This window comes from Athene cunicularia (genome assembly GCF_003259725.1).
Source record: "Athene cunicularia isolate RWA chromosome 3 unlocalized genomic scaffold, athCun1 chr3_part1, whole genome shotgun sequence".
NCBI classification, from domain to species: domain Eukaryota; kingdom Metazoa; phylum Chordata; class Aves; order Strigiformes; family Strigidae; genus Athene; species Athene cunicularia.
This window is the reverse complement of record NW_020799097.1, coordinates 38,741,629-38,768,465: the sequence shown is the minus strand read 5'-3', so window position 1 is coordinate 38,768,465 and position 26,837 is coordinate 38,741,629. Positions and strand designations below refer to the sequence as shown.

The 26,837-nt window shown below is 40.6% G+C and overlaps 1 protein-coding gene across 2 annotated transcripts; it reads right to left on the bottom strand.

The window, feature by feature from the left end:
• Window positions 1-133: 133 nt before the first annotated feature.
• On the bottom strand, window positions 134-25,830 carry NT5E (5'-nucleotidase ecto). 2 transcript variants are annotated; one of them, XM_026844186.1, is made up of 9 exons: window positions 25,684-25,830; window positions 20,905-21,127; window positions 15,411-15,599; window positions 11,081-11,278; window positions 9,432-9,583; window positions 6,832-6,940; window positions 5,899-6,048; window positions 4,132-4,332; window positions 134-2,479 (listed from the first exon to the last, which is right to left on the bottom strand). In XM_026844186.1, the coding sequence occupies exons 1-9, from the start codon at window positions 25,708-25,710 to the stop codon at window positions 2,322-2,324; spliced, it is 1,407 nt and encodes a 468-aa protein (XP_026699987.1). In that variant the 5' UTR covers window positions 25,711-25,830; the 3' UTR covers window positions 134-2,321. The 2 variants fall into 2 exon arrangements, with proteins under 2 accessions (XP_026699987.1, XP_026699985.1); XM_026844184.1 differs by lacking the exon at window positions 25,684-25,830 and adding an exon at window positions 24,693-24,999.
• Window positions 25,831-26,837: the final 1,007 nt, after the last annotated feature.

Here is a 26,837-nt window from a genome sequence, read left to right as displayed (position 1 = left end):
TATGTTTTGCTAAAAGAGCACTTACTGTTGTCTTCTTTAAAGGATATGTGGAAAAATTGTTTGGAAGAAGTTGTAGAATGCTTCCATTAAGTTATGTTTAACTGTCTTTAACGAATCTTACTGATTTTTTTTTAAAACTAAATTACATGATTGAATCTGTTGTATACGAATGATCTCAGAACTATCTTTGGCCTTCTGCTTTCCATAAGCATGGAAAATCATGTGTGTAATTTATTTAATATCTGACCTTCAGCTTTAAAGCACTCTTAAAATAATAATGGGTGTGAAAAGTGGTTTTGACTTTTACCTTAGCCTTTATTTTCCTGCACTTTTCTTGTCTGGGTTTGGGTTTCTTCGGATATCCTCTTTACAGGCTTAGAAAAGAGGATGTCTCTTCGTAACATTTTCTAAAAATTTATTAGTGTATAGAAATGTGTGGAAGATTTTTTCCTGTAAATCTTAATTTGTTGGCTCAGCCTTTATAAAAGAGACTTTGAAAAGGATTTTCCTTGTGTGGATTTTCAACAAGTTCTACTCACAGAACAATACAGAGATATTTAATAGTCATTCCTCAATTTTTCTTTACAGACAACACCTCCTTTCTTCTTATTTACAAACAAGCCAACTTAATGCACTATCAGTGTTCTTTGTCAATAGAGTTTGCATTATCTAGCTGTATTATTTTTGCATACCTTTTCCTTCTGTTTGTCAAAAGGAAGGTAAAACTTATCTCTCTGGATGTACCAAAAGAGTTGTTACAACTCTGTAAAAACTGGCTTGCAGGTACACCTCGGACCGTAAGTGCACTCTGTTACTGGCTTTATCTTGATTTGGGGATGACCATTCTGTAAATTAGTAATTTTAGGGACTGGTATTGACAAAGCAGCAATAGTGTTACAAGTAATAGTGTGTCAAGATCAGTAGTTTGTCTCCCTGTTCTAACACAACTTAGCTGATGCAGCTGTGTAGTCCAGATCTTTTCATGCACAACCCTTGAATTTATGTGGAAACTGATGGAGTATTGACATTTAAGCATACTGAATACTTACCTTAATGTATCTCCTTCAAGTGTGCAGGTGTAGTGAATTTAAGAAGTGAGTGCATAGTGCGCTTTCCAGAAAAACAAAGCAGGTTTATTCAAAACACTGATCAGTTTAAAACAGCAATAAACATGGAAACATGTTGATGTCAGAATTTCAGATGTGAGTGATCTTAGAAAAATAATCATCATTTGCACTCATTTATGAGCAGTCATTTTTTGATCAAGTGTCAGAAATGTAACTCGGCATTTAAGCTGATTTCTGATTTTATACTCATTAGCCTATGTCTTATAACTGCATTTTTTTTAAACACAGCCTCCCCATAGAAGAGACAAGACTTTTGAGCTAGAACCACAGTTAAGATAAAGCCAGGTTATGCTGTAAAAAGCCCCATTACTGAGCAACTCCCAAATGCTGCCACAGTGCTGCAGGAGTCAGTGTGTGTATCTGACCTTCTCTCTGAACGTTGCTGATAGAGTAATGGTCATGAGTCCTGTGCTTTGGTCTTGGAAGAAGGTGTAAAACTGAGCATATTTATTTGTATGAAACATAATCAGATTGTTCTCACTCTAGATACAGTCCCCAAGCTGGTCATATTAAATAGTGAAGTAGATACACTCAATCTGTTAAAATTAATCAAAATTGAATCGAGCTTTCATTGCATCCTTTATTAATGGAAAACATAAGTGAGATGCTGCATCTTCAAAACTAAAATGGAGAAACTTTTTTTTAATTGTATGTAAATGGATCTCATGCTTTTAGTGACACAGAGTTTAATCCAGCTCCTTGAGACACTGCTGTAGGTATGATAAATTTGACCGGAAGGAAAATAGAATTATTAGATTGAAAGCTTTAACCCTGAGTGGAGATCAAAGAAAGGTATATACACCTATAATAAACTCATTTCTAGAAGCTTGTTTACATTACTGGAATCATATTCTTAATCAACTCTATCTAAAGCAGGTAAAAGAATGCGTTAAGTTAAAAGTATCCCTGTTTAAATCAGTGGTTGTTTTATGATGGAGCATTAATATTCACTGAAACTTCTTAAAACCTCAAACTGAACTGCAGGTACCTGCTGATCCAGACTAAAAGAAGTCATGAATTCTGTCCACTCACTCAGCGCAGTGCCAGGTTATAGACAATTTCTTGTGCTATTTACTGTTGACGTGCAGAAACCTAAACACTCAATTTAAGGTGTAAGAGAACTGTGATCTTTTTCCTTCATTATTATTATCTCTCCTCTTGCCTTCCTCCAAACAAAACCACTGTGAGCAAAAATCAAGTATGCAAGAACATGACAGTGAACAATACAAAAATCAGGGTGAGACTTGCTTCAGTAAGAGTTCCAGAGGAAAACTTTATTCGACCTTCAACTGCTGGGTAAACTCTCTTCATTCTCTGGAGGTAACGGGAAACAACCTCAATATCAGGTTCACCTAAGCAAACAAATAAAAAAATTAGTATCCTCTGTAGCAGCCTAGCTCTTAACTAAAATTTAAAAACCTGTCTAAAAATTGCAGTTTTAGCTCAAATTTTAAAGCAAACTGTTTTCTACAGTTTGCCATGCTGAATCGGTACACAGCAGCACAGTGTAGGGGTGTGGAGTTGTTTCTTGTGCACAGATAAAACATCCGTGCCCCAGAATTTTTGGTATCAACTCATATTTTACCCAAACCAAGAATTCTCTTCGGACTGTCTGGCACTTCTTTTGTTTTGTTTTGCATCTGTTACCACTGTAACTTCCAGTCAGATTTAGGTAGATGGTCTACCTGTTTGGGGTAGAGTGCCATAGATCTGGTAAAGCTATCACTTGTACCTTTTCAAATCTTAACTTTTTTTTAGGAAGAATTTCTAGTCTGTGTGCTGCTGCATGCACACACAGTATATGATGTAGATTTTCTGCAGTGGAAGATCCTCTTCAGTCACTTACCAACCATGTCATGAGCCCCTTCTGATCCAAGCTCTTACGATCCTAAAGTGCAACACCTCCATCTTAAAAGTAATCATAGTTTTGCTCCTCTGCTATACTGGAAAACTGCCAGAACCTGTCAAGTTGTTCCCTTTCAATTATTCCTAACAATTCCTCTCTTACATGAATTTATTTCTGCATGCACAGATACTTACTGAAAACTACAGCCTCCCCAAATTTGCAACCTGCACGCTGAACTTAATTAAAACATCAATCCTACCTGTGAGAATCAATTTTAAATCGAAACACGCTGTAGAACCAAAAAAATAGTCTGTAAGGTCCAAAAAGGAAAAGGTTTTTGGTAAAAGCATGCTTTTACCATCCAGAAGCTGAACATATACAAAATAAAAGTTCTGCAAAATGTAGATGCTACTAGAAGATATATTCTTTTAAATACAGCAATACATCCTCTTTGTTGTTTTCAGAAATAATGAATTTTAATCTCAACTTTTTTTCATGTTTCCCTTTGTCCTAAAAGCTGTACATGTCAGTTGTATGAATGCAGCATTTCTAACAGTTTGCATGTAACTTTAGAGGATATTAGGAGAGCTTTGTAAAACACCTCCTTTCGACCTCTCCAGCGTGGTGTCTGTCAGCACCCTGCGTGCTGCTGCCTGTAGAACTTGCAAGAGTCCCACCTGCTTTTGGAGGGGTAGAATAGTTCCTGCAGAGCAAGTCAGCATCTTCACCCTCTTGCTCACCTGAGCTGCACATCCTTAGAGGTAGAGGTGACAATTCTGTCTTTGCAAATACTTCTGTACAGTGAAAATTTAAAGTCTAAAATAACACTTTTGATGTACTGTTTAGTAATGAGTCCAAGTGCAAGGCAGTACATGTAATATGTACTCTAATGTGGTTTTTGCTTTTTTTCTGGTTTATCATGATCTCAGAACTGCTCTCTTAGCAGTGCTGAATTGATAAGACTCAATTTCTCTTTGAAACTCTTGTGATTTATCTGAAAAAGAATATAGTTGCTGGCTACAACCAAAACTAGCAATCCAGAGTAGAAGCAAATTTAATCTATCCAGTAAAAGCAAAAAGTCCAAGACTTGTACTACAGAAAGATCTTTTAAGTTTTGGGAAATGTTTGTCTTCTACCCTGTTGGTGCCCATACTTACCTTTACTGTATCCCAGATTTTTGTCCTTCAGCATATGATAGCCGTCCCCTCCAAATAACATATAGGATGGAAGAGTCACATTGTATATTTCGTCCATCTGGAGCGGGACATAGGCTGGGACGCGGCAGGCTGTGCAAAGCACTTCTAAGCTAACAACTCTGCTTCCTGGGGCTCTGGAGAGATCATAGACCACGTGGATGCCTACAAAAATACACGTTTGAGTGCCACTTTATGTGATGCCTATTGAACACAGAGGGTTAGAAGCAGTGTCCTCCATCATCTTCAGCCGACTCTTTATATTAGCTTCTTTGACTGAGAGGTGGTATTGTTCTGAATTATACCAGTTAATGCCCTGTTTTCATTGCATACTATGCAATTTTTATGCAAGAAAATTTCATGAGATTAGAGAATTGCTGAAGCACTGTCCCACCTCAGTTACTTATCTGATCATCTGTTCTCATCACTCCTCCACAGAAGGAACTTACCAGTCATTTACCAGTCATAGGATCAGGATACTGCAAGATAAAAATACCCTCCCTTATTTCTGTAGGCATATGCTTTCTCATTCCCCTGGCTTGTTGGCTGAAATGACTTCTTTTAAAGCCAGCCAGCCACCCTAACTTAGCAGCTATTATGGATAATAGGTACTGTCCTGAAAAAGAAAGGCAGGCCAGGGCTGAAACTTGTGGTTTCTACTTAGTAGAAGTAGGAGAAGTAACATTTCTAGATGTGAGCCTTCCTCGGTCAAAGCCTGGGGAGAGTTAGGCCCCCAGAACAGCACTGCCAAGAATTTGCTGATCAGGAAGCTACTAAAGCTCGTCCAAAGCACAGACGCTCTTCCAACCCTGGCACTTTTCCTGCTCTGGATTTTCTGTCCCGAATCCTTTCCAGAGCTACTAGTTATCTTCTGTGAGGAGGCAACAAGCAGAGAGACTGCTACTGCTTTACCTTAGTGGTAGCTAAGAATGTGGTAACCTACTGGTGAAAGTGTGGGACATGGGTTGTGTCCTTGACCTGTGGGGATTTGAGATCACATGGAGGGGTAGGGCCCCCATCACCAGCCTACATGGGGGCAGAGGCATGGAGGGGGGGAAATCCATCAGCCCCTGCCCTTGAAGTTTAGCTTTTCTGCTAAATAAACAATAAAATCTGTGCTGCATCACAGAGAGACCAGGAATAAACATGACTGTAGCCTAGTACACATCTGGATAAATATATGGGAAACTGCAATTCAAGAAATGCCTATGTTTTTAATAATAAACTGTTCATCCCTAAAATATTTAGAAATTCACTGAAGCAATTCCATAGCCCACTTGGATTAACTCTAAAACTGTCAGCAATTATTATGCAATGGCACAAAATTATTTTGATAAACTGAACTTTGCAGTAACTGACAAAGAGATCCAGTCTGGGGGTTCAGGTAGGCTCCCAGGGAAGAACTGAAAACTGGACTTTGTTGTAGCTATTACTGTGTTACAGCCATGCTCAATTATATCTTCCTGTAGTTAACTGGAGTGTTAAACTAATGCCATTATGGGTTACTGGACCAACTGGAAAACCTGGCTCTGCTGAAGGGAACAGCGATGGCATGTGGGCTGCAGCAGCTCAATTAAACATACACAGGATAAAGTGTTACTTAGCTGGCACGTGTGAGGAGCAGGGCTAGGATGTATGCCCAACTTAATTTCCATTCTTAAAAGAGGCTTCCAGACCAACAGAAGGAATGGCTGGTTTGGAAAACTGAGAAGAGGAAGGAAGAAAACATACCTCCAACCTGCAGCAGCTCTCCGCTTCCTCTTCCATATCTGCGCACGCTGTGTTCAAAAGCTTCTTTCAGAGTGGAGCCTTTTACCCTTACCAAATCAAAACGACCTCCAAATGGCAAAACAGACAGCAAATCTTCCACAGTAATGCTACCTGGGGGAATGAGACTTTATTTACCTTTTTTTTTTTTTTTTTTAAATTTACAGAATTATTTTAAGATCGTTTAACGGTATGTTTTTGACAATGAACATGGCAAATATAATTTAAGAAAATGAGGGCCAGTGGAGGTGACAATCATATATTATCCCAGTCAAAGAACCTGCATCTTTATCATCCCGCAAGTATCAAGACCAATAAATCTGAGTTTGATGTAACTGCATTTATCGCTATTCAAATAACTCTACTAAAAGAGATTACAAACCACCAAGATGAAGAAACACAGCTCTTCTTCCTAAGGCAGTTTTTCCAATTGCTTAAGGTTTACTCACATAGTCCTACAGAAAGATCTAACTAAGCTGAAAAAGGTATTTGTTTTCAGGTTTCATTTATCAGGAAAATAAAAACTGTAAAGCCTCAGCACTCAGACAAATTGAGAATTTACTTATTCTGCAGCAGACTACAGAAGGCTCCCAGCGACCATACTGGATGACCCTCTACAGTAGGAGGTGAAGAATATCCACTCTTTCTTTGTTCAAGGCAGCAAGGAGAGAGGAAAATTATAAGAAGTATTATGTACAAACAATGCTAGAGACTTTTGTTAATGTCAGCCTGAGTGCAGTTGTGCTCTAATGATAGATAACCATTTGAGAAAGTTTGAAATCACTTCCGAACACTGTACAAATTCCCATCAAAACAAGCCTATTGTGTTCAGGCTTACATGATAACTTCATTCTTCCTTCTTGATAAAGTTGTCATTCAGCTTGTAATTTTACATACCATTAGTGCTCTGTTCATCAATGGGTGACCGTATCCCACCTCCATTCAGGATGCACATTGAAACATGGTTCCATGACTTTTTATCCGGGCGTCTGACATTCTCATAAAGCTACCAAAGGACAATGTTTAAACTGATTTTTAATCTTCACTTAGTCTAGGATCTGGAAATTTACACCCAATACAATCTGAGACTGAAAAGAGACAAAGATTTTATATCTTCTTTGACATTACCTTCAGCCCCACTGTAAAATACTTAATTATTAAAAAAACACAAGGCAAAACACATTAAAGTAAGTATTTTGCTTTTTTAAACTTTGAACAAGAAAAATATTTCCCTTTTTCTGTAATGAACTTTCTCATAATCTGTGGGTATATGACACAACCAGGGCAGGTCAGCTAAGGAAAGGAAGGATGATTTTTTTTTTTATTCCGATGACGGTGATAAAGACAAATGATTTCAGCATATTTGGAAAATTGGGAAGAGTACCTTAAATTTGGCTGTACATTAAAAACATGTAGGGGAATGTATAAATTAATCTAGCTCTTGTTGTAAATTGCTGGAAATTAAGATTTTTCAATTTCTCCGAGATTTGGAGAAGTATTTGGAATGGTCTTGGCAAACTAGAAGGATGTAGAAGAGTAGAGGAACAGGGAACAGGTAGACTAGATCAGACCCCAAAGTCTACTCTGCACAGCATCATGTCTCCAACAGCAGCAAGACTGACAAAATGCAAGGACAAGATAGTATTTGCTTGCAGCATCTTTAGTAAAGAACATGGAGACCAGGTATTTACTCACTTGCATAACGTTGATAAGCCTACAGTGTTAACCCTCAGAAATAACTGAGCAAAACAGAAAAAAAGCTGAGAAAAGAAACAAGGATAATGGCAGGGATGGACTAGTTTTTGTAGAGGAATGACTACGGTTATGACTTCAGTCTCGCAGAGAAAAAGAAATACAAGAAGGACATGACAAGTCTGTAAAATCAAGAAGGGCATGTGGAGGCTGGGTACGAATCAGTGTCTTTTCTCATTTCAAGAATGATAAAAAAATTTGGATTCAGAGATGGGTGACAAGGATGGCCAAAGACACAGAAAAGCTTCTGAACATAGAATGATGATGTATGCTTGGACTGTCTGACCTGGTAGAGACAATGGGAGGAAGGTATTTGAGAAGCCTGTAAAATCATGAGTGGTGTGAAGAGTGTTGAAGAGGGACCAAGTGTTCCAGTGCAAGGACTACTCCTTGGCCTCCAGCAGGCATCCAGCCAGTGGGGAGCAGGCTGCATGCAGACAAAAGACCAAGGTCTTTGCAGGATGTGCAGGTCAGTGGTGGAACACCCTGTCACTGGCTGTTGTGAAGGCTGAGGACAGCCAAAGGGAGATGTAGCAAGTTCAGGGAAGAGAACTTCCAGTGGGAACTAGCAAATACCAAGACACCACTTCTGGGTTGGGAAGTCCCTGAGCTGCAAGCTGGTGGGAGCCAGGGACAACCATCTCCACGGGCTTGTCCACAAGTACGCTCTTTCCTCACCATTTCCCCTTGGTCACTCTTGGAGACGAGATGTTGGGATGGTCGGTCCTGTCCTCTGTTCCAGTTTGGACAGCTCTCTGCTGCACCTCTATGCTAAGTGTTTGCAGCCTCAGACTTGCAGGTGTGTAAATGCTTTGTGGCTCCAGCTTAGTGATCAAAGTTATTGCCTATGGCCAGATCCATGAGATATTCTTTATAACTCATAATCAATGAATGTATTGCAACTCTCCAGTCCTGAGAAGAGGCAGTTTAAAACAAGAACTCACACAGTACTGTTATCAGTTTCACAGCCTGACTTTGTGCAATGCTGCCAGACATTTATGGCAATGCTCATTTTCTGGAAAGAGTCACATTTGTGAATGTTTTTCCCTGGAGCGCCCAAAGGAAATGGTGCCGCTGAGGGAGAGTAAAACAATCAAAACCACCTAGATTAAAAAAGGGAATCAACTTTTTGTAAAGAGACCTTCTGTTGTTATGTGACTGTTAAACCCAGCACTGTGTGTCAGGATGTAGCAGGGGTTAGTAGCTCGCTCTGAACTGGGGTGCTGGAGGCTTTTACCTCTTCTGCACCTGGCTGTGTGTATGGCCTTTCCCCCTCCTTTGCTTCAGCTGGCATATTTTGGGCTCTTCAGGGGGACAATTCATACCTGTAATTCTGAAGAAAACTAGCCAGAAGGTTTTTTTCTGGGATAGTGCGTTAAAAAAGGGTGACAGCAGAGCTCAGTGAGTAATGATGGGGCAGAAGGTAAGTGTTGTGAGCAGGGGACCAGTAGCAGAGCAGGAGAGGGGCAGGAGAGCCGAGTTCTCCTCCTTGCTTGAGGAACGGGCTGGGATCTTAGAGCAGATGGCTGTGTCTCTTAAAACTACAGCTTCGGAGACAGCTGTGTATAGCAAGATTCATTATAGCCTTGCTTCTGCCAGATCATTCTAGGGATGCACTAGAAGTTGTGGTGTTGGAAAGCAGCACAGACCCTGTGTGCTGATAGTTTGGAGCCTGGGAGCATTTCATCTGATAGCTCTAGAGTAACATTTAGATGTGATTGTCACCTATGGTGGCCATGTCTTACCACAGCATCACAAAGCAAATTTCCCATGTTACACTCTTGAAAACGGCATGCTTGGTTTGTACCATTCAGGTAAACACTAGTTTTTCCAATCTCTTTAGAATAATTCCCCAGGTTTTTCCTCCATTTTTCCACTTCTTCTTTAATGTGTTCATCTATAAAGTAGTATAAAAGTGTAAAATTAGCATTGCATGTATCTCATATTAATGACATTCCAGTGAATACAAAGCTTAGGAAAAAAACCCTGATCTTCATGATTCTGAAAAGTTACACTTTGCCTAAAGGCTCTTCAAGCAACATGACATCTACACTCACTTCAAACAAAGACTGTAAAGGAAGCAGGCAAGACAGGACAATCAAGTGAACAAGCTATTCCTGTGCCACAGCAAGGTTATCTCCGCTGTAACACCTAAAAATATTTCTGCCCAGTCCTGTTCTAACCTTTGACCAATGGGGTTTCTAGCACCTCTCTTGACAGATGATTCTATAGAAGAATTATTAAGAGACAAGTGAGCTTGGTCTTAAATATTTGACATCTTATCCTTTTTTTTTTTTCCTAATTATAGCTTATTTCCCTTTAACACAGTGCTAAAAGGAGTACTAGCTCAAATATCAATGTCAAGGAATAAACCCTTGATAGAAATTAATTCTCTATGCACATATGTCTGCCAGGTGCAAATCTAATTCTTTCAAAAAAGAAACAAAGATACTTGTATATACAGACAGATGTCACAACTGGTTTATATCAGCTATTAATTTTAAGCAATTTGTCATGTAACCGTCAGCAACAGCAATATTTATAAAATGGGAATGCCTGTGTATCTGAATTTTTACTTTTACTGATATCAGAGAGAGAATGTAATGCCTCTTTCCATCATCTCATTACATTAATAGAACACTGAGAATAACATAGTAAGAATATCAACGAACACATAATTTTTAAAGGATTTTTGAAATAAATACTCTGGTAGAACCTAGAAAACCTGATAAAAGCACAGAGCTTCATACAGCAAGCACTGGACGAGAAACAAGGACCAGAGAACCAGCCCTGGATAATTACAGAAGTAGGTAAGTGAGCTTGGACAGAGTTACGAACAGAAAGCAACAGAGAGACTCTCCTCTTCCTAGTTCTTTAAATGTTTCAGAGCTGAAACACTGAACACATTCAGCATTGAAAACAAGAAGCTGTGAGGTTTGTATATTATATTTGCACATTGCCAGAGTACTCCAATTATTTTCTGGAACATTTCCACTTTCTTCTATTGCCCTAAACTCTGTTCTGAAGAACCCAGCCACTGGCAAATCAGTGTAAATTAGTCCTCATAATATTTTAAATCATAATTACAAGGCTAGCTAAAATGGGTTCTGATAAATGGTGAAGTAGTGTATCACCTGATTTCCTACAAAAGAACTTGCAGTGATTTTAAATAGACAAAAACTTACACTGAGTTTCTGTATATTAAAAAGCCACTGTTCAGAAAGAAAAGTAGATGCAAATGGGTACACCTGTAGCACAGCCTGAACCCTATACAGATGTGATCTGCAAGCTCAGGAAGAAAGCTCAGTTCTTCTTTGACATTGTACTGTGTATTTAACACAGCGACACTTGTAGTAAAGTGCTGCAGACAAGTGCAAATGTCTAGTCCACATACCTTCAGGAACACTGCTGTCCAGCAGAATGGGGTTTCCAACTGCTTCAACTACATTTCCTTTCTTGTCAAATGTAACATTTAAGTAACCAAGATATTTTCCATATGCATAAGCTTGTACAACTGGCACCTTTCTCCCATCATCCGAGTCAACCATGAATGGATACGGGCCAGCTGGCTCTTCAGTAGAGGGTGGGGTGCCTGCATGAAACAAGCATGTAAAGCTGGTCTTCAGCTCATGTGACCTTCAAGGAATTATTAGAATGACACTTCATATGTTTCTCAGCCTTTAAAAAAACCAAATAGGATATTAAGCAGAAACAACAATGAAAGTACTGGATGACAAGCACACATCTGATTGTTCAGTTATGCTATTTCAGAAGAGACAATGTTGTTTTCAGGACATGAGCTCTAATAACTGCCACAGTGTTTTTTAAAATGTGACAGCACTCTCCTCCATGACATCATGTCACAATAGCAACAAAGGAACTTTTCATTCCAATTATTTCAATCTAAACCTCTCAGTAATGCACACATACTAGCCTCTGGCTGAAAAGTTTATTGTTAAACCTTCAGACTACATTATTCTGCATCAGATAGAAAATGAGAATGTTAGTAAAACATACATAGGACTTCTTGATATGAAAAAGTCTGAACTATTTTTTTGATAAAATGTGGTCTGAATACCTACAACAGGTTCTGTGAATCTGTGCATACACCCAACTGATTTTTTTTACTACACCAAACTTAACCTCCAAAATTTTAGAGAGGCTGCAAACTCTCTGCAAAAGCAAATTTCATTAGCATTAGAGTTATGTGGTCATGTATTTAAAAGTCCTATCAACCTGCAAAGTTTGAAGGTTGATTAGATGTAGGACTTGGAAACAGACAGATTAAAGGAAGACATTTACAGAGAAAAGAGAGCTCAATTAACATAGGCTACCACAGCATTTAGAAAACACGCGAGGGAGGAAAGTGGCAAAGAAAACTACGCAGCACAGCTCTTGTTTCAAGGGTACTGGCCTTGTCCCTGTCTCCTTGACAGTATTATCTGAGTAGTATCACTCCCCACTGATATTCCCATCAGTATTTCTACCCCCCATCAGCAAAGACCAAGGCCGGGCAGCTCTGGGAGGCATTGCGTGCTGCGTGGCAGGTCCCACTGCAGAGCCCCGCAAACGCCTGCTGCTTGCTCCTGTCCCAAAGCTGATGGCATTTCCCATCCATGTGTTGGCGAGAGCTGGGGTGCCGCTGGGGCAGGGGCATGGGGGAGCAGGCACAGAGGACATGGATCCAGAGGAAAGCAGGCTCTTCACTGCTTACAGAACAACCCGTTTCCCTCCATTTACAGTTGTTCACGTAATACAAAATCCTGGAATAAGCAGCATGACAAATGTTCCACACTAGAACTCCAGTATGATTCACATTTACCTCTAATCCCTCTTCTCCAGGGACTATGGCTGTAACAAACTACAAGCTGAACTGAATTTACCAGAGAACTGCTTTTTTCTACTTTTAGCCTGGCTGACAGAGTTGGTTTCATGTTGGTACCTCTTCACCATTCGATACTTATTTTGGGAAGAATTTAAGAACTCCTGTAGCTAATGAGAACCCTGCATGCAAAAGTGGCTTTGGGTTTTTTGGAACTAAAATGAATTGGTTTTGATCTCTTGCCTTGTGTTAGTCCTTGAATAAACAGAGCATTAGCAAGAGAAAGCTATGCTTTCTAGTCATCATTTTAGTTTACATCAGCTGTGCATGATTAAGTGCTTGTCCAGAGCCTTACTCATTTCTTGCTTTCTGAAGCAATACTTATCATTACAACATTATTCCATTGTAAGATAGATGTGTTCCTTCTGAAATGAAAAGACTTTTCAGTGCATCTTATCCCCAAAGAAAACAGGACTAGAATTCATGCTCACATCTCAGTCAAAGTGTGAGATGCTGTTTCATTACAAATGTACAAATTCATACTGGGTAGCTGAAGAACCTGTAACGCTTGTCTATTTTCTTACCTTGTTTTAGCCAACACACTACGTTCTCAGAACACCCTTTCTGATGTAAAACATAAATTAAAACGCCCTAACCTAAAAATACTGTTACTGTTTGAATCAGTTCTACAAACCCAAGACACACAGAGACACTTAAAATTAGATGTTTTACTCTGCAGTCAAATCACCCACACAGATGTGGCTAGTTCATTGTGAATGTTGGCTGATGGCTTTGACTCAGAAGGGAATGGTTCACACATGCATTCATGGTGCTCCTGGATGGATCAGCAAGTGCTTCTCAGCACTTGGAATAAAAATTATATGCTCAGATCACATTCTGTCAAAAAACGTATCTTGACTAAATAAGTGGATACATATTTTTTGGTGTATCTCTCCCAAATATTTCTTTGTACTTTTTACTTTTCTCACCTCTCCATGTTAATAAAAAAGTAAGACAGACTTGTTTTATCAAAGCAGTACAGCCCTTGGAAAAGGGACCAGAACCCACCCCCAGCTGAGGTCTTTAACGTGAAGGCTGCAGAGTCCCATCGCATGTGCTATCTGGCCTTGTAAATCCTGAACAGCTTCAAATAGGGAGAGATGAAACAGCTTGACCTAGTCTAGTCTGACGGTGGGGTGGTCTCTGGGATGACAAGAGATGTGCATGTGAACTTCTATAGATATGAACTCAGATACCTCATCTCCTGAAGCACTTCAGATCACAGTCCCAAACTGTGAACAGTGGCACCTCACTGGACCACACCCAATAATGCATTCTGACTACTATGGCTGCCACTTAAAGGCACAAACTCTCTACAGGCATTGAACAACAAGCTTATGCAAAAGAATCTTGATTCCACTGTGTAAACCCACAATGAATGCACACTCTGAATACTGTGTGCATCCTTGGCTTTCCCATGTTAAAATACTTCAATAAAACTGCTGATAAAATGCAGCCAACGGGGAAAGGGCTGCACACAGATAAAAACCCAAGGTCCCTGCAGGATGTGCAGGTCAGTGGTGGAACACCCTGCCACCAGTTGTGAAGGCAAAAGGCTGAAGGGGCTCAAGGGGAGATGGGGGGAAGTTCAGGGAAGAGAAGTTCCGGGGGGAACTTGTAAATACCAAGACACTACTTCTGGCTTGGGAAGTCCCTGAGCTGGTGGGAGAAAGGACAGATCTGACTACAGCATCTCTACAGGCTTATCCACTCTTCCCTCACCATTCTGCCTCAGTCACTCTTGGAGAAAAGACATTGGGATGGATGATCCTGTCATCTGTTCCAGTTTGGTCACTCTCTGCTGCACCCCTAAGTGTTTGCAGCCCCTAACTTGCAGGTGTGTAAATACTTTGCGTAATAAATTGTCCCTGAGGCCAACTTCAAGAGATATTCTGAACTGCTTGATGTATAACTGTAGCATGCTATTTTTTCTGTTTAACAGGTGGGATAGTAAAAGGTGAAACAAAAACAGGTATGAGAAAGTGAGAGGAGAAGAGTAGGAAGAGGAGAGGACAGTGTCAAACTTTTAAGTGGTTAAGATCCTAGGGTACCTAATTCTACCCCTGTGGCTGGGACACAAGGGAAATTTTCCTGTAAATTACAGAGAGTTCCTGTTATACTCTCAACCAGTTAATGAAATTTCAGCTAAATTTAATGAGCTACCTTTGATGGTTTTAAAATAAACAGCCTTTCTTTTGCTTGTGTCCTTACACACTGGCACAGGGAAGGCAGCAGCACTGGAGAAGCTGCTGATGGCAGGTTCTATCTAATGTAGCATTGCTGTGGAAGAAAGCAGATCAACAATGTTTATCTCCGGAATGATGTCTATCTCTAGCGGAAAGAAGAATAAAGTCAGAGGTTAAAAGAGGAACTTAAAAAGACAGGAAACTTGGGAAAAGTTTTTTAATGACAGGGCTAATGGAGACCTATGAATACAGAATCAGATTCTATGGAAAGTAAACATTGGTATGACTTTTGAAGTCTTAAATGATTGATTGTTTTTGTTAAGTCACAAACAAGGTTAAATGTAAACACCTTGTTTACATGTGTGAGCTTGAAACAGATACAATATGTTTGGCAGTAATTGACCAGAATTTCCTCTGTCCCACTTTGTATATGTCACCTCGAACATTCACAGCATTAAGGAACTGTTCAGTGAGTTAGGACACTTCTTGCTCACAGACCGTTTTAAATTCTTCCATGGAAGTTATGGACAGGTATCAGCTATGAATCCGGCCCAGTACAGCCAGCAGTAAACTACATTTGTGAAAGTTCTCCCAGTTTAAAGAGAAACAGTTTCAACTTTGTTTTAGAAGCAACATTTTAATAGGAAATAAAATACCTGTATAGAGAAATGTGTTTGTATGTCCTCCAATTACAACATCCACTCCTTTCACTTTTTGGGCAATATTTTTGTCCACAGTAAAGCCAGAATGTCCTAGTGCGATTATTTTGTTCACTCCCATAGCAGTAAGTTCATTCACTTGTACCTGCAATGCTTCAATTTCATCTTCAAAAACTATATCATCCCCTTAAAAAAAAAAGAACAAACATGAACATAATTACTAGGGTTTTTCAAAAAAATAGTTGATACCAGATACTATTTTGTAAAACTAATGGAACTCTGAATGTCAGTGGCGTTCAAATGCCTTTAGTTGATTCAAGCTCCTGATCTTCTCCAGTCTCTCAGGAGCACCTGTGTGCTTAGATGAATACAGCATTCCTGCACTGAGCTGTATGTACTTGCCTATAGTAAACAAGTTGTAACTCCATAAAAAAATTCCAGTGACACCAATTGTGCGATCAAAAATTGAATGGCTTTTGTTATTTAACTAGAGAAAGGAAACTAAATATGTCAGTAAGTGTTTGAGTATAAAATTTGTACTATAAAGCTTTTTTCTTCCCAAACTATATTTCTTTGAGATCTTCTATCTTCTCACAAGTTAAATCTTTCTCTTTTTAATTCATACTCATCTCATTCTTTCTCCCTCTCTCCCACTGAGGATTTAAGCAGCAGCTTCTTCAAAGTCTGCACTAAACTCTGAATTTTTTTACACAAATTATCTCACTTAATGTGAACCACTCTCAGTAACAGCAATACAGCACAGCCCACAACTGAGCTACCATCCAGAAACAAGAACCTAAAGAACAGAAAGTTGGATAGGAGAAACCTTTTCCGGACCACAATGTTGGGAAACTCACAATCATTCTGCAAGGTTTCTGTGCCCGCTGCAATTATTCTAACATGACAAACAGTTATGAAAGCACTAGACAAACATGCACTTTTATCTTGGACACAGTGTTTTGCATTGCGCAAAAGGGCTTCCTATGTAAGAGTCTAATTTCTTCCACAAAGTCTTAAGAATAGAGTTTAAGAAAAGTCAACAAGCTGCAATCCTAAACTTTCCAGTGAAGACAACCAAGTAACATTTCTACCAATTCCCCATCTACCTAATTCTCCTTCCTGAAGAGTTTTTTGATCAAACCATTTTGAAATACTCCTTTAAAGTCAAAAGATTTACATTATTTCATAACAAAGGGAGGAGTGAAACGAATTCACAATCCAGTGCAAAATGTCTCAGGAAATGAAAAGGAAGCTGCTACAATGGAAGAGATAAAAGAGGGTTACATAAATTGGTTCACCACCACACCCATTGAATAGTTCTGTTACTGCCAGAGGGAATCTCTGTACTGCACATTGCAGAGTGAATTGTGCAGTGCATCCCCACATTTTCTTCCAGTGGACCTCTTCTTAGAATCAGAGAGTCATAAGCTAATTGAGGTTGGAAGGAACCTCAGGGGGCCATCTAGTCCAAAACGCACTCAAAGCAGGAACTCAAAGCCAAATGAGGATGCTCAGGGTTCTTGTCTGAGCAAGCTGAAATTCTACAACATCTCTGGGCAACCTGTTTCATGGCTTAACTGCTCTTACTGTAACAAATTTTTTCCTTACATCCCACCATAATTTCCTGGGGTACTACTTCAGCCCATTGTTTCTTGACCTTTCTCTGTGCCCCTCTGGGAAGAGTCTGTCTCCATCTTCTCTATAAACTCCCTTAAGACAGTGGAAGAGTGCACTTAGTTCCCCTTAGCCTTCCTTCTCCAGACTGAAGTAAGCCACCGGCTTCAGCCCCCCTTTGTACATCCTTGTGCTTGACAGAAGCTTGGCCTGATGCAGAGCTACTGGCAAAAGAGGAAGTGCAAGAAACACTCCTTGAGCGTAAGCCCCTCAGGTGCTCATCTCGCACTCATGGACCAGCTACAACAGCCATGCACACCATGGTGTGGAGACCAGTTCTGTAAAGAGCGCTGAGCTCTCTAAACAAAGAGCAAGAGCGACCCACTGACTAGCTGTGCTAGCACGCAGTGGCCTGCAGGCTAACTTCTCCCATTGGTACACAGCCAGGTGGCCCACGATAAACAAGCTCTCCCCACCAGCAACAGCTCTGTTACCTCTCTATGCCACTGCAGTCTACAATGCATCATATACTGAAGACATATTATTATTAATCTTCAATCCATATTAAAACAAATCAACCTACCTACATAGGGGAAAAAGAAGGCATGTCCCATGCCAGTAAGTCCGTCTCTCTCCCGGGACTGTGACGGCAGGGCATAGGCAGCCACCGGCGCTGGGGCAGGCAGCAGCACTGCCAACCCACCTGCCCAGCGACTGCCTGCTGCCCACCTCACCCTCAGAAAGGGATTCCTGCCTGGGGGCTTCAGGGGCTTCTTGCACCCCCTCTCCATGACCTAGCTGTGGCATCTCACACAGCTTTGTATCCTAGTCATCTCAGCACCTGATCTAACTGAGCTGAAATGGGCCAGCAGGATCAAAAGTTATACAACAGGGGACTGCAAAAGCAATTGCACAGTGCTCATTTCTCTAAAACACCAGGCAAAAAGCAATATATTGCTTAGCACTCAACTGTGCATTTTTCAAAACAATATAAATTTAAATAAAGTGCTGATTTAAAAGTTTGTTATTGCTTGTGTCAGTATTTCACTTCTCTTTCAAGCCATTAAACTGATGTGACATCCTCTTCTCTTTTTAGATGGGGTAGACTTTCAGATAAAACATCCAAACTGTGCTATAAATGAATAAGGAAAAAGAACTGGCTGCATGTTAAAAATATTACACAAGCTAGCGTGAATAAAGTGGAATAAATGGAATTTAAAATTTCACTTTAGAAAACTCTGTCAAGTTGATAGGTTCAGTAAATATTTCACTGCCTGTAGGGTTACAGAGTAAGCAGCTTTGGGTTTTCATCTTATACAAAAAGACAGTGGACAATATAAGATACATTATTTCACAGCACTGAAAGTGTTATGCACCATCTCTTGGGACAGATAAAGACATTGACTATTTTGTGGGGTTTACATCAGTGCAGAACTAAAGCAAGTGAGCTGGTACCATCAAATACTAGAAAGATGGGTTTGAGATTATCAGTGCAAAGCAAATACATAGACAACTCTTGTCTATGTGCCAAGTTATAAACAACTCCTGCAGGATGTGCCAAAACTGGCTGGGCATTCAGCTGAGACAGCTGTATACAGCAAAATGGAGGAGAACTTTAGAAAAAGTGCCAATTGGCTGTAATCTATAAATTGTGCTAAGAGTTCCCCATCCCTATGGTTTTCAAACATTAACATTAACAGTACCTTCAGCAGAGATTAATTGTTCCTTCACAATGGAAACACTGAGATTTAAGGACTTTATGCTGTGTTCTAGTATGCTGATAGCTGTTTTAAGAAGACTATGAAAAGTACAAGTTGTAATTTCATAATTATGTGGAAATGATTGAGATTTAACAATGGAAAAAATCACACTTACAAAAGATTTCCACAGAAAGCAGTCATGTAGGAATTCACGTTTCAGCATTTTCAAGCTTCCTTTTTGCCTTAACAATTCTCTAAGAGTGTACAGCATGCCAAAGAAATTGCTGCAGAGTCTGAGTAAACTGAATCATCTGGAGGAAGCGTGCAGAGATAAGCAAGGTGCTGAATTTAAAACTCACAACGTATCTTATTCATTGAACTAAGGAGTTAGGTTGATAATTATTTTGCCACCAACCGACCTCTACATGATTTTAACAGTCTGAAGGATTGCTAGGTCACGAGTAATATATGGTCACTGAGTTATACTAACATAGCCTGAATCCACATTTCCAAAGCTTCCAAATGCTCCTCCACACACTGAGAAGGCAGAGTAGAAAATTATAAAAACTCTGATCACTATAAACGTTGCTGTTAGAATTTGCCTTGCTTGTTGTTCAGTTACACTGTGGGACACACTTAGCTTAGGGCTGCTTCAGCTCCAGCTATGGAGCTAACAAGTTTTCCTGTTTTTTCACTAACACTGTTTTTTCTAGTTGCAGTCTCTGTTGTAATGACTCAGCATACCGAGGCATTCAATATGATGTCTAGATGTTATTGGAAATGTATTTAAATGCTTCACAGAATCATTCCAACACTACCTGGATTTTCCTCTAGTATATTTTTGAAAGAAAGTTAATTTCATGACCTCACTGCACCAACGCAGTTGTTTGGAAGATGAGCTGAGATCTATTTTATTAATCCTTAATGAAGAACAATATTGGCTGTCTGTCCATTTTTCAAATTTATCATGATGTCAGATGATATCTACCCTCATGCCCTCAAGCACAGGTGAAATTCTATTGCTTACACAAAATACAGATTGATTTGCTTTTTCGTTGGGGGAAAAAAAAGAAAAGACTTCAAAAACACATCACTGTAAAATAGAAGTGAGATACAGAAGTCTATTCTGACCTCAGACATCCACCTTCTGATAGTTTAAACATACAGCATAGGAATTAAAAAGCAAAGAAGGACCAGTTTTACATTCTAATACTTTCTCAAAGTACTGAATATTTATTTTCCCAAGCAAGCTATGCATTACTTCTTTATTACTAAGCAATGGAAAGAGAAGTAATAATATGAAGTCCTTTTTCAATGTGGATAAAGTTTTAAACTGGTGCTTAGGACATCCCTATTGCAAAAAACAGGGAAGAAACTCTGATTCTGTCAGAGGGGGGCTGAGCTTTGAGCAGGCAGTGACTCAGATCTCCTACAGCTGATTTAAATGTGTTTCTCATTCCAGCAGACCATTTTATTTTGCTAAAAAAAACCCCAAAACAATTCAACAAACCAAGACCCCTTAAATGTTGGAAAAAATAGTCAGAAATTGAGAAGTCTTTTTCCTCATCAATTCTAATTTTACCCATGAATGAAGCAATTGTGGTAAAAGCTGAATGGGTGTTCCTTCTGTAGACTAATTTCTGGAAATATTTGAGAGGCTAAAAACATCTTGGGCAACTTCTGCTTCAAAAACACATATGAAGCTCTCCTTGCTTTTACTAGGGCTTGAGCATGGAGGCATCCAAGAGCAAAATTTCAACACACAGAGAAATGTCTTGAACCCATTTCACTCTAGAGACAAACTGTATTCATGTTTTAACATTTGTTTAAATGAATAAATAACAATAAAATATAAAAGAATATAAATCTAAAAACCCAAACAATAATAAAAACCCCAAAGGCCCCCCAGCTCTCCTGCAATCTCAGTGACCTTCTTATATTCTTAGATAATTCAGTGATTCTAAATAATTCAGGTCTGTACAAAAATGGTTTTAAGGTTAACAAGCCTTCTCCAGTTTAAAAATCAGGCAGTTACAAAGCTGAATGATACAAGTAAATACTGATAAAACAACAAACTTCTCACTTTTCAGCTAAAAACATTCATCTTTGGATTCAAACAAGCAGGCAAGTAATAAAATAATAAGAGGATATAAACTTATATACAAAAGAAAACATACCTGGCTGTGACAGAAAAGAGGTTTCCTTTGTAGTGTAGCCAACAATCCCTACTGATTCTGAGTTAAAATGTACTATTTTAAAAGGATTAACATATTTCATCATTTCGTTTGCTAATGGGGTTTTCCCCTTTATGTTTGCACTTAGGATTGTAAAATTAGCATTTTTAAGAAGAGGATCCAATAATCCGCTCACACCTTCATCAAACTCATGGTTCCCCAAAGCCTGTGAAAAGCAAGAAGAGAATATAAAACCCTACCTCCAATATTGTCTAAATACTCTCATAAATTATATACAAGGTATGTTTGAGAAAACAATGTCTATGTTCTAGGGAAGAAAACCCTATCTTGTCTAAACCAGTACATTCTTGTTTCTCATGAACAGAAATGTTAAATTTTTTAGGTTTAGGTTTTTGCTTTTTGGACTCTCTTATACTAAGATAGATGTGAAAGTTGAAATCCAAACCCTATCTAAGTAAGTGTTTGTAATCAAATACCAAATTAAAACCCATTGGTTTTTTCTCCTATAACTGCAAGAAAGAGGATTAATAATAACCACAAAGGGAAACAGGTATTTTGTGTACGGAAAATACATGGTTTAAAAAACACCAAAGAAAATGTTAAATGCCAATGGCAAAATTTGCTATCTTTAAATAAAGCACACATTTTAAAAGCTTGTGCTTAGACTACAGCTTTTAAAAATATATTTAGTTCACACTTAAGAGTTCATGTGTAACAAGAAAGTGTCTTTTTCTAGCCATCATCAATACCTAGTGGAAGCTCCTATGTTTATCAGCCAGTGAGAATCTCCACAGACAATCAACAGTAGGTGCATGCGCACACATAACACTGTGAAGTGCAAAGACTGTCACACAGACTGAGCAGTCGGGTGCATTCATTAGCAAGGTAATACCAACAAGATGAGAATGTTTAGTTGTTCTAGGTTGCTTAAGCAAACAAAAACTGACTTACCTTAAAGGACCATGGAACTTTCTTCTACCTGCCCCTTTTTCATGCTCAGCCTAAGTTGCCACACTCCTGTGCCCACAAGTTTGGCAACATCCAGCAAAACCTTCGTAGATGACAACTTTGCAGAAGCACAGAACATACGCAAGAACCTTGTAGCATATTTAGGTGTTAGTGAAGGAAAATATATGTCTATAGAAATGTGGTAATAGTGTAACTTGGTACAAGTTTTCAGGTGGCAACTGAAGCAAAGCATGAAAGGGGTGTTTAAGTCACCAGGCCAAGTCTTCCGGACAAAAGCGTACTCATAATTTCATTATGAAGATTAAGTGGGGAAAGTCATGGTCATCATCTAAAAAGACTTATATACGTCTTTGCTCTACTTAGATAAACAACCCCTATGTGTTTGTTCCAACTTTTATTCCCCAAACAGTTTATATTAACCCTGATCACATTCCAACTCAAGCAGGACCCTGAAGCCACTACAGGCATGGAAGCTCAGTACTTCAATCAACTGCTTGGCAGTGTCTTTCTTTTGTGGGACACAAAGACCTCTGACTCCTCTGATTCCCACAGACAGGTACTCAATGGCCCTGTGGAAAAATCAGGATATCAGCAGTAACTTGCATTTGCAACCAACTGCTCCTGCTGACACTAGTGAAAACACTACTCACACCCCAGGGAAGGAGCCAAATTGTCTGCAGGCTGCTTCAGGACTTTTCCAAAGAAAATACTGACTTGGGAAGACACAATTGTACTCCAACTATATTCCATTTCTAACCATTTTCTAAGTGCAATCTAATTTGCTGTAAAACATTTTAAAACTTTAAAAAATAATAACACTCTAAGGAAACTCATTTTGATGCTGACTGATGTTCTAAAGAGACATCCACAGATGGGTAGAGCATCTCAAAATGGTAACAAGCTATTTCCTTTTGGCAGATACATATGCCTTCTGTTCCTCCTAAATATGCAATTAACATATCCCACCGCACCCCCCCCAAAAAAAAAAAAAAAAAAAAGGTTGCAATTCAATTAAGAATTTGAATTGGATGTAACTGCCATTAGCTTGTTGTGAAACCCTCCCAACCAACTACTTATAAAACCTTGTTTCTCTTGGCTTTGTATCTTGCATTTGGATTACTCCATGTCCATTAGGATATAAGCTTTGATCAAAACTGTTCCCATGGTGTGAGTGGTTATAAAGTTTCTTTTTCATGAGAAATCACTGGTGGCTAATACTACAGTTTTATTTTTGATGCAGCTCCTCCTCTGGGGAGGAGGATGTGGACTGTTCAGCGTTCCTGTAGCTACCTAGCTAACTACCTTTACAACCAGAGTTTCCAGGCCTCTCTACCTGTGCCATATCCCTTCACCAAATCTGAATTCATCGGACAAGATACATGTAAGTCACAAGGAGGAATAAACAGAAATATTCAGGCACACAGCATGTGATCATATAATCCTCCTTTTCACAAGAAACCAGGCTGAAAGTATTTCAAAATCAGGATACAAACTAACAGAGGGATGCAACTTAAAAGTAAAACCAGAAGACTTCTATCACCCCTCCAACTGCTGCCTCTGTAGTACTTGATTTGGATTTTGGTGTTAATTATACCAAAAAGCAAGGCTAGTGCCAAGAAAATTTGGAGGGCAATACCTAGCAAGAAGACAGGCTTGAGGTGATAACAGGCATAAATGACAGAAGGGCAAACCTAAAAAAGGAAATCTACCCCACTTGTGGAACAAACCTCTAATGCTGAATGCTGCAAGACTGCCCTAAGTCCTCCTTAGGCTCCTGCCCCTATTCTGTAACAACTTCTATGACTCATGTTCCCTCCTTCATCCTGTTTGCAACCCTACTCTGGTATCTCACTTCTAACCATTTCAGTAACCCCCACCTCTTCTGTCAGGGATGTGAGTTACCAAATTTTGCTCAAAGAAACAGTAGTTCACCCTTCTGCAGTGTGGCAGTGTGGCTCTTACCTTGCTCCCTGTTCCCCCACCATCCCCCGCCATCCCCATCCCCACTGCATGGTCCCCATGGTCCATGGACAGAAGAATTGAAAAACATGCTGCAGCACTGCCCAACACTCGGCGTCTGTCCTCAGGCTCTTTAGTAGCAGAGAAAGGGTCCTGAAGTCTCTGTAGTTTCTCAGTCTATTCTGTCCCCTTCTATCCTCCGACAATATTCAAATTATATTATGCAGCACCTCCACAGAGAGCAAGTGGCTGACTACTTCACCTAGGGCATTAGCATTCAATACAAGCCTCTGACTCTGGTATGGAATTATTTCTTAATCTTATTCTGATGAACAAGATCATGAGATCTCCTAAATAGTCTGCAGTTGCTTCCTACATAATGTGTTTCTAAAACTGAGCACTAGTTCAATACTGCTGATTTTGCCTGAAAGAATTTCTTCTTGTGATATGATCAGGAACTGTACAAGCTCCCATCCTGCCTATGAACCAGTCAAACCAGCAAACGCAAGGCTGAGAAACAACAGCCAGCTTTGGGAAGAAAGGTATGAAAAACCACCTCAAGCTAATTCTGCACTGCAGAACGTCAAAGTGCTCCCCAGCTCTCACTGGGGATGAGTCCTGAATGCACACACTCCTACCCGTCACCGATGGGAGGAAAAGCCCTGTTAATGTTAGTTTTATGATTAGGAAACCATTCATTAGGCCATGGAACAGGGAGTTGTGTCCTTCACAGAGCTGTCTGGTATGAAGTGTGTTTAGCTTAGGAGAGTGCACTGGGGGCATCACTTTCCCCTCTGTGCTGTTCTGAGGCAGAGGGAAGAAATGGATGAAGCAATTTTTACCTGGGAAAGGAAAGTGCAGTCCTTTCCAGAGAAGGCAAAAAAAGATGAAGACAGAGGATGCGATATGCACAGATTTTCCCCTCAAGCTGTCAACTGGGATGAAATAAATATGCAGTCACTCTCAAACATAACTTTAATCTCTCTCCTTTCTGCAGTTGTATGCAAGCAAAATAAGCCATGACAATTCTTTATACATTGTCTATGGCTATTGTCCTGACACAAAAGATTTAAGGACACAGAGTGACATCCTCCAATCTCAGTCTCAAATTCTCAGCATACCTTTCTCTCAGCACTTGGACAACCAAAAGAGATAAAGGTGCAGGACTTGCACCGTCACAGATGCAGTTACAGTCCCTGGGCCACTTGCACACACACACTTACACCACGTCATGACCACAGCTCTGGTGGGACTGGACACGACCAGGGTGGGACTGATGAAAACTAAAAATCCACACCCTTCAAAGCAGCACGGCCAACATGTGCCACCCGTCCCTTCCCGCAGGGCAGAAGCTGGCAGGGCAGGCTGTGAGCCTCGGCCAGGGTTAACCCCTCCGTCGCATGCCAGGCTCCTCGCCCGGCTTTTGCTGGGCTCGCTTCCATACCTCTGCCGACCCCTCTCCAGCAGACTCCGTCCAGTCCGCCCCAAGCCCCTGCGTCTCCCAAGGGGAGCTCTGCCGCTGCCTGTCTTTTTCTCTGTGTGGCCTTGGCATCAGCTCCCGGTTTCGGGCTGCCCGTGGGGCTGCCAAACTCTTGACTTCATTCGGCCGGGTGCCCGTCACCCAGCACAGGGCTTCTCTTCTCCTCGCTTACCTCCCGGCCGGCTTTGACCCCGATTTTAGCGTGGCCGACAGCCTCCTCCGATGCAACGCTACGCGCTCAAGGAGGTGGCAATGCCAAAACCGGCAGCAGGGGAGGAAAGGGAGGCACAGCCCCAGCACCCAAGGAGGGAAGCCCCCCACCGCGCTGCACGCCGCCCCCCGGCCCGCTTTACCATGGCGTCGTAGCGCAGGAGGTTCATGAAGTGGACCGCCTCCCAGCCCTTGAAGCGGGAGAACCACACCGTGCCCTGGTACTGGTCCCCAGCGTCTAGCAGCAGCACGTTGCGGTGCGCGGCCCGCTCCGCCGCCACCCGCGCCGCCCTCCTCTTTCTCTAACGACACTTTAAAAATAGAGAGTGCTATTTCAGCCCTAAAAAGAGCTATACTATTTAAGAGTTGATTTAATTATAGCTCTAGTGTTTTCAGCGTAGATTTGTGAACTGCTTTCAAGACTTTCCTTCTGTGGTTAAATGCTAAGCTTTTAGCTGTGGTTTGGCATATGCACGCTGCAGGGAAAACCCGCCAACGCCTTAAATAAACAGCTCTTTAGGGGTACAGCGTGGGGTGATTGCCACTTTGGGAAATCCAACTGACTGGTGGCTCCACATGCTTCTTCAAGTCACGCAACCACCACATAGGTCCACATATTCTACCGCTATTAAGTGATGAAATTATCTGGAGAAAGAAATTGTTCACAGTTCGCTTCTCTAGTGCTGTAACTTCCGTATACTTTCTTGCAACTTTTGGACAATTGCACAGCGTTAAGTAGCAACTGACTGGCCAATTTTCTTCTTAAAAACAGAAGCGTCCCTGCTGTGTAGAGATGTTTCTCACAGCATTACAGAGGCTCTACTAGTTGCTGCCTCCTTTCCTCCAGATGACGTCATGCCCTGGTTTCCTGGGGCACCTGAAGTCTGCGGGATGGAATCTGAACTCATTTGGTCTGTTTGTTTCCTCAGATGGCTGGAAAGTGAATGAACCTGTATTTTCTTCCGTGATGGCTATGCTCCACTATCCCCATGCTCCCATATGTGACTTGAATTAAAACAGCTGTGTGGTATCATTTTGATTCCCTTGGATAACTGCTCTCTGCACTGCCTACCCCATCCCTGGGGAATCCCTAGTGGCATCTGGAGTTTTGCCTCCACTCCTCCTTTCATATCCCCTTAGCAATGCTTCCCCCCTCCGCTAGCCTGTGCCAACAGCCTGGCTGGGTTTCAGTTCGAAGCCAAGACAGATTTAGGCATCTGCAAGTAGATGCCTATGTGTGCTCAAGCTTGCTTAAATTTTCATTGTGGCCAATGGAAATCTTGTCTGGACAGTCACT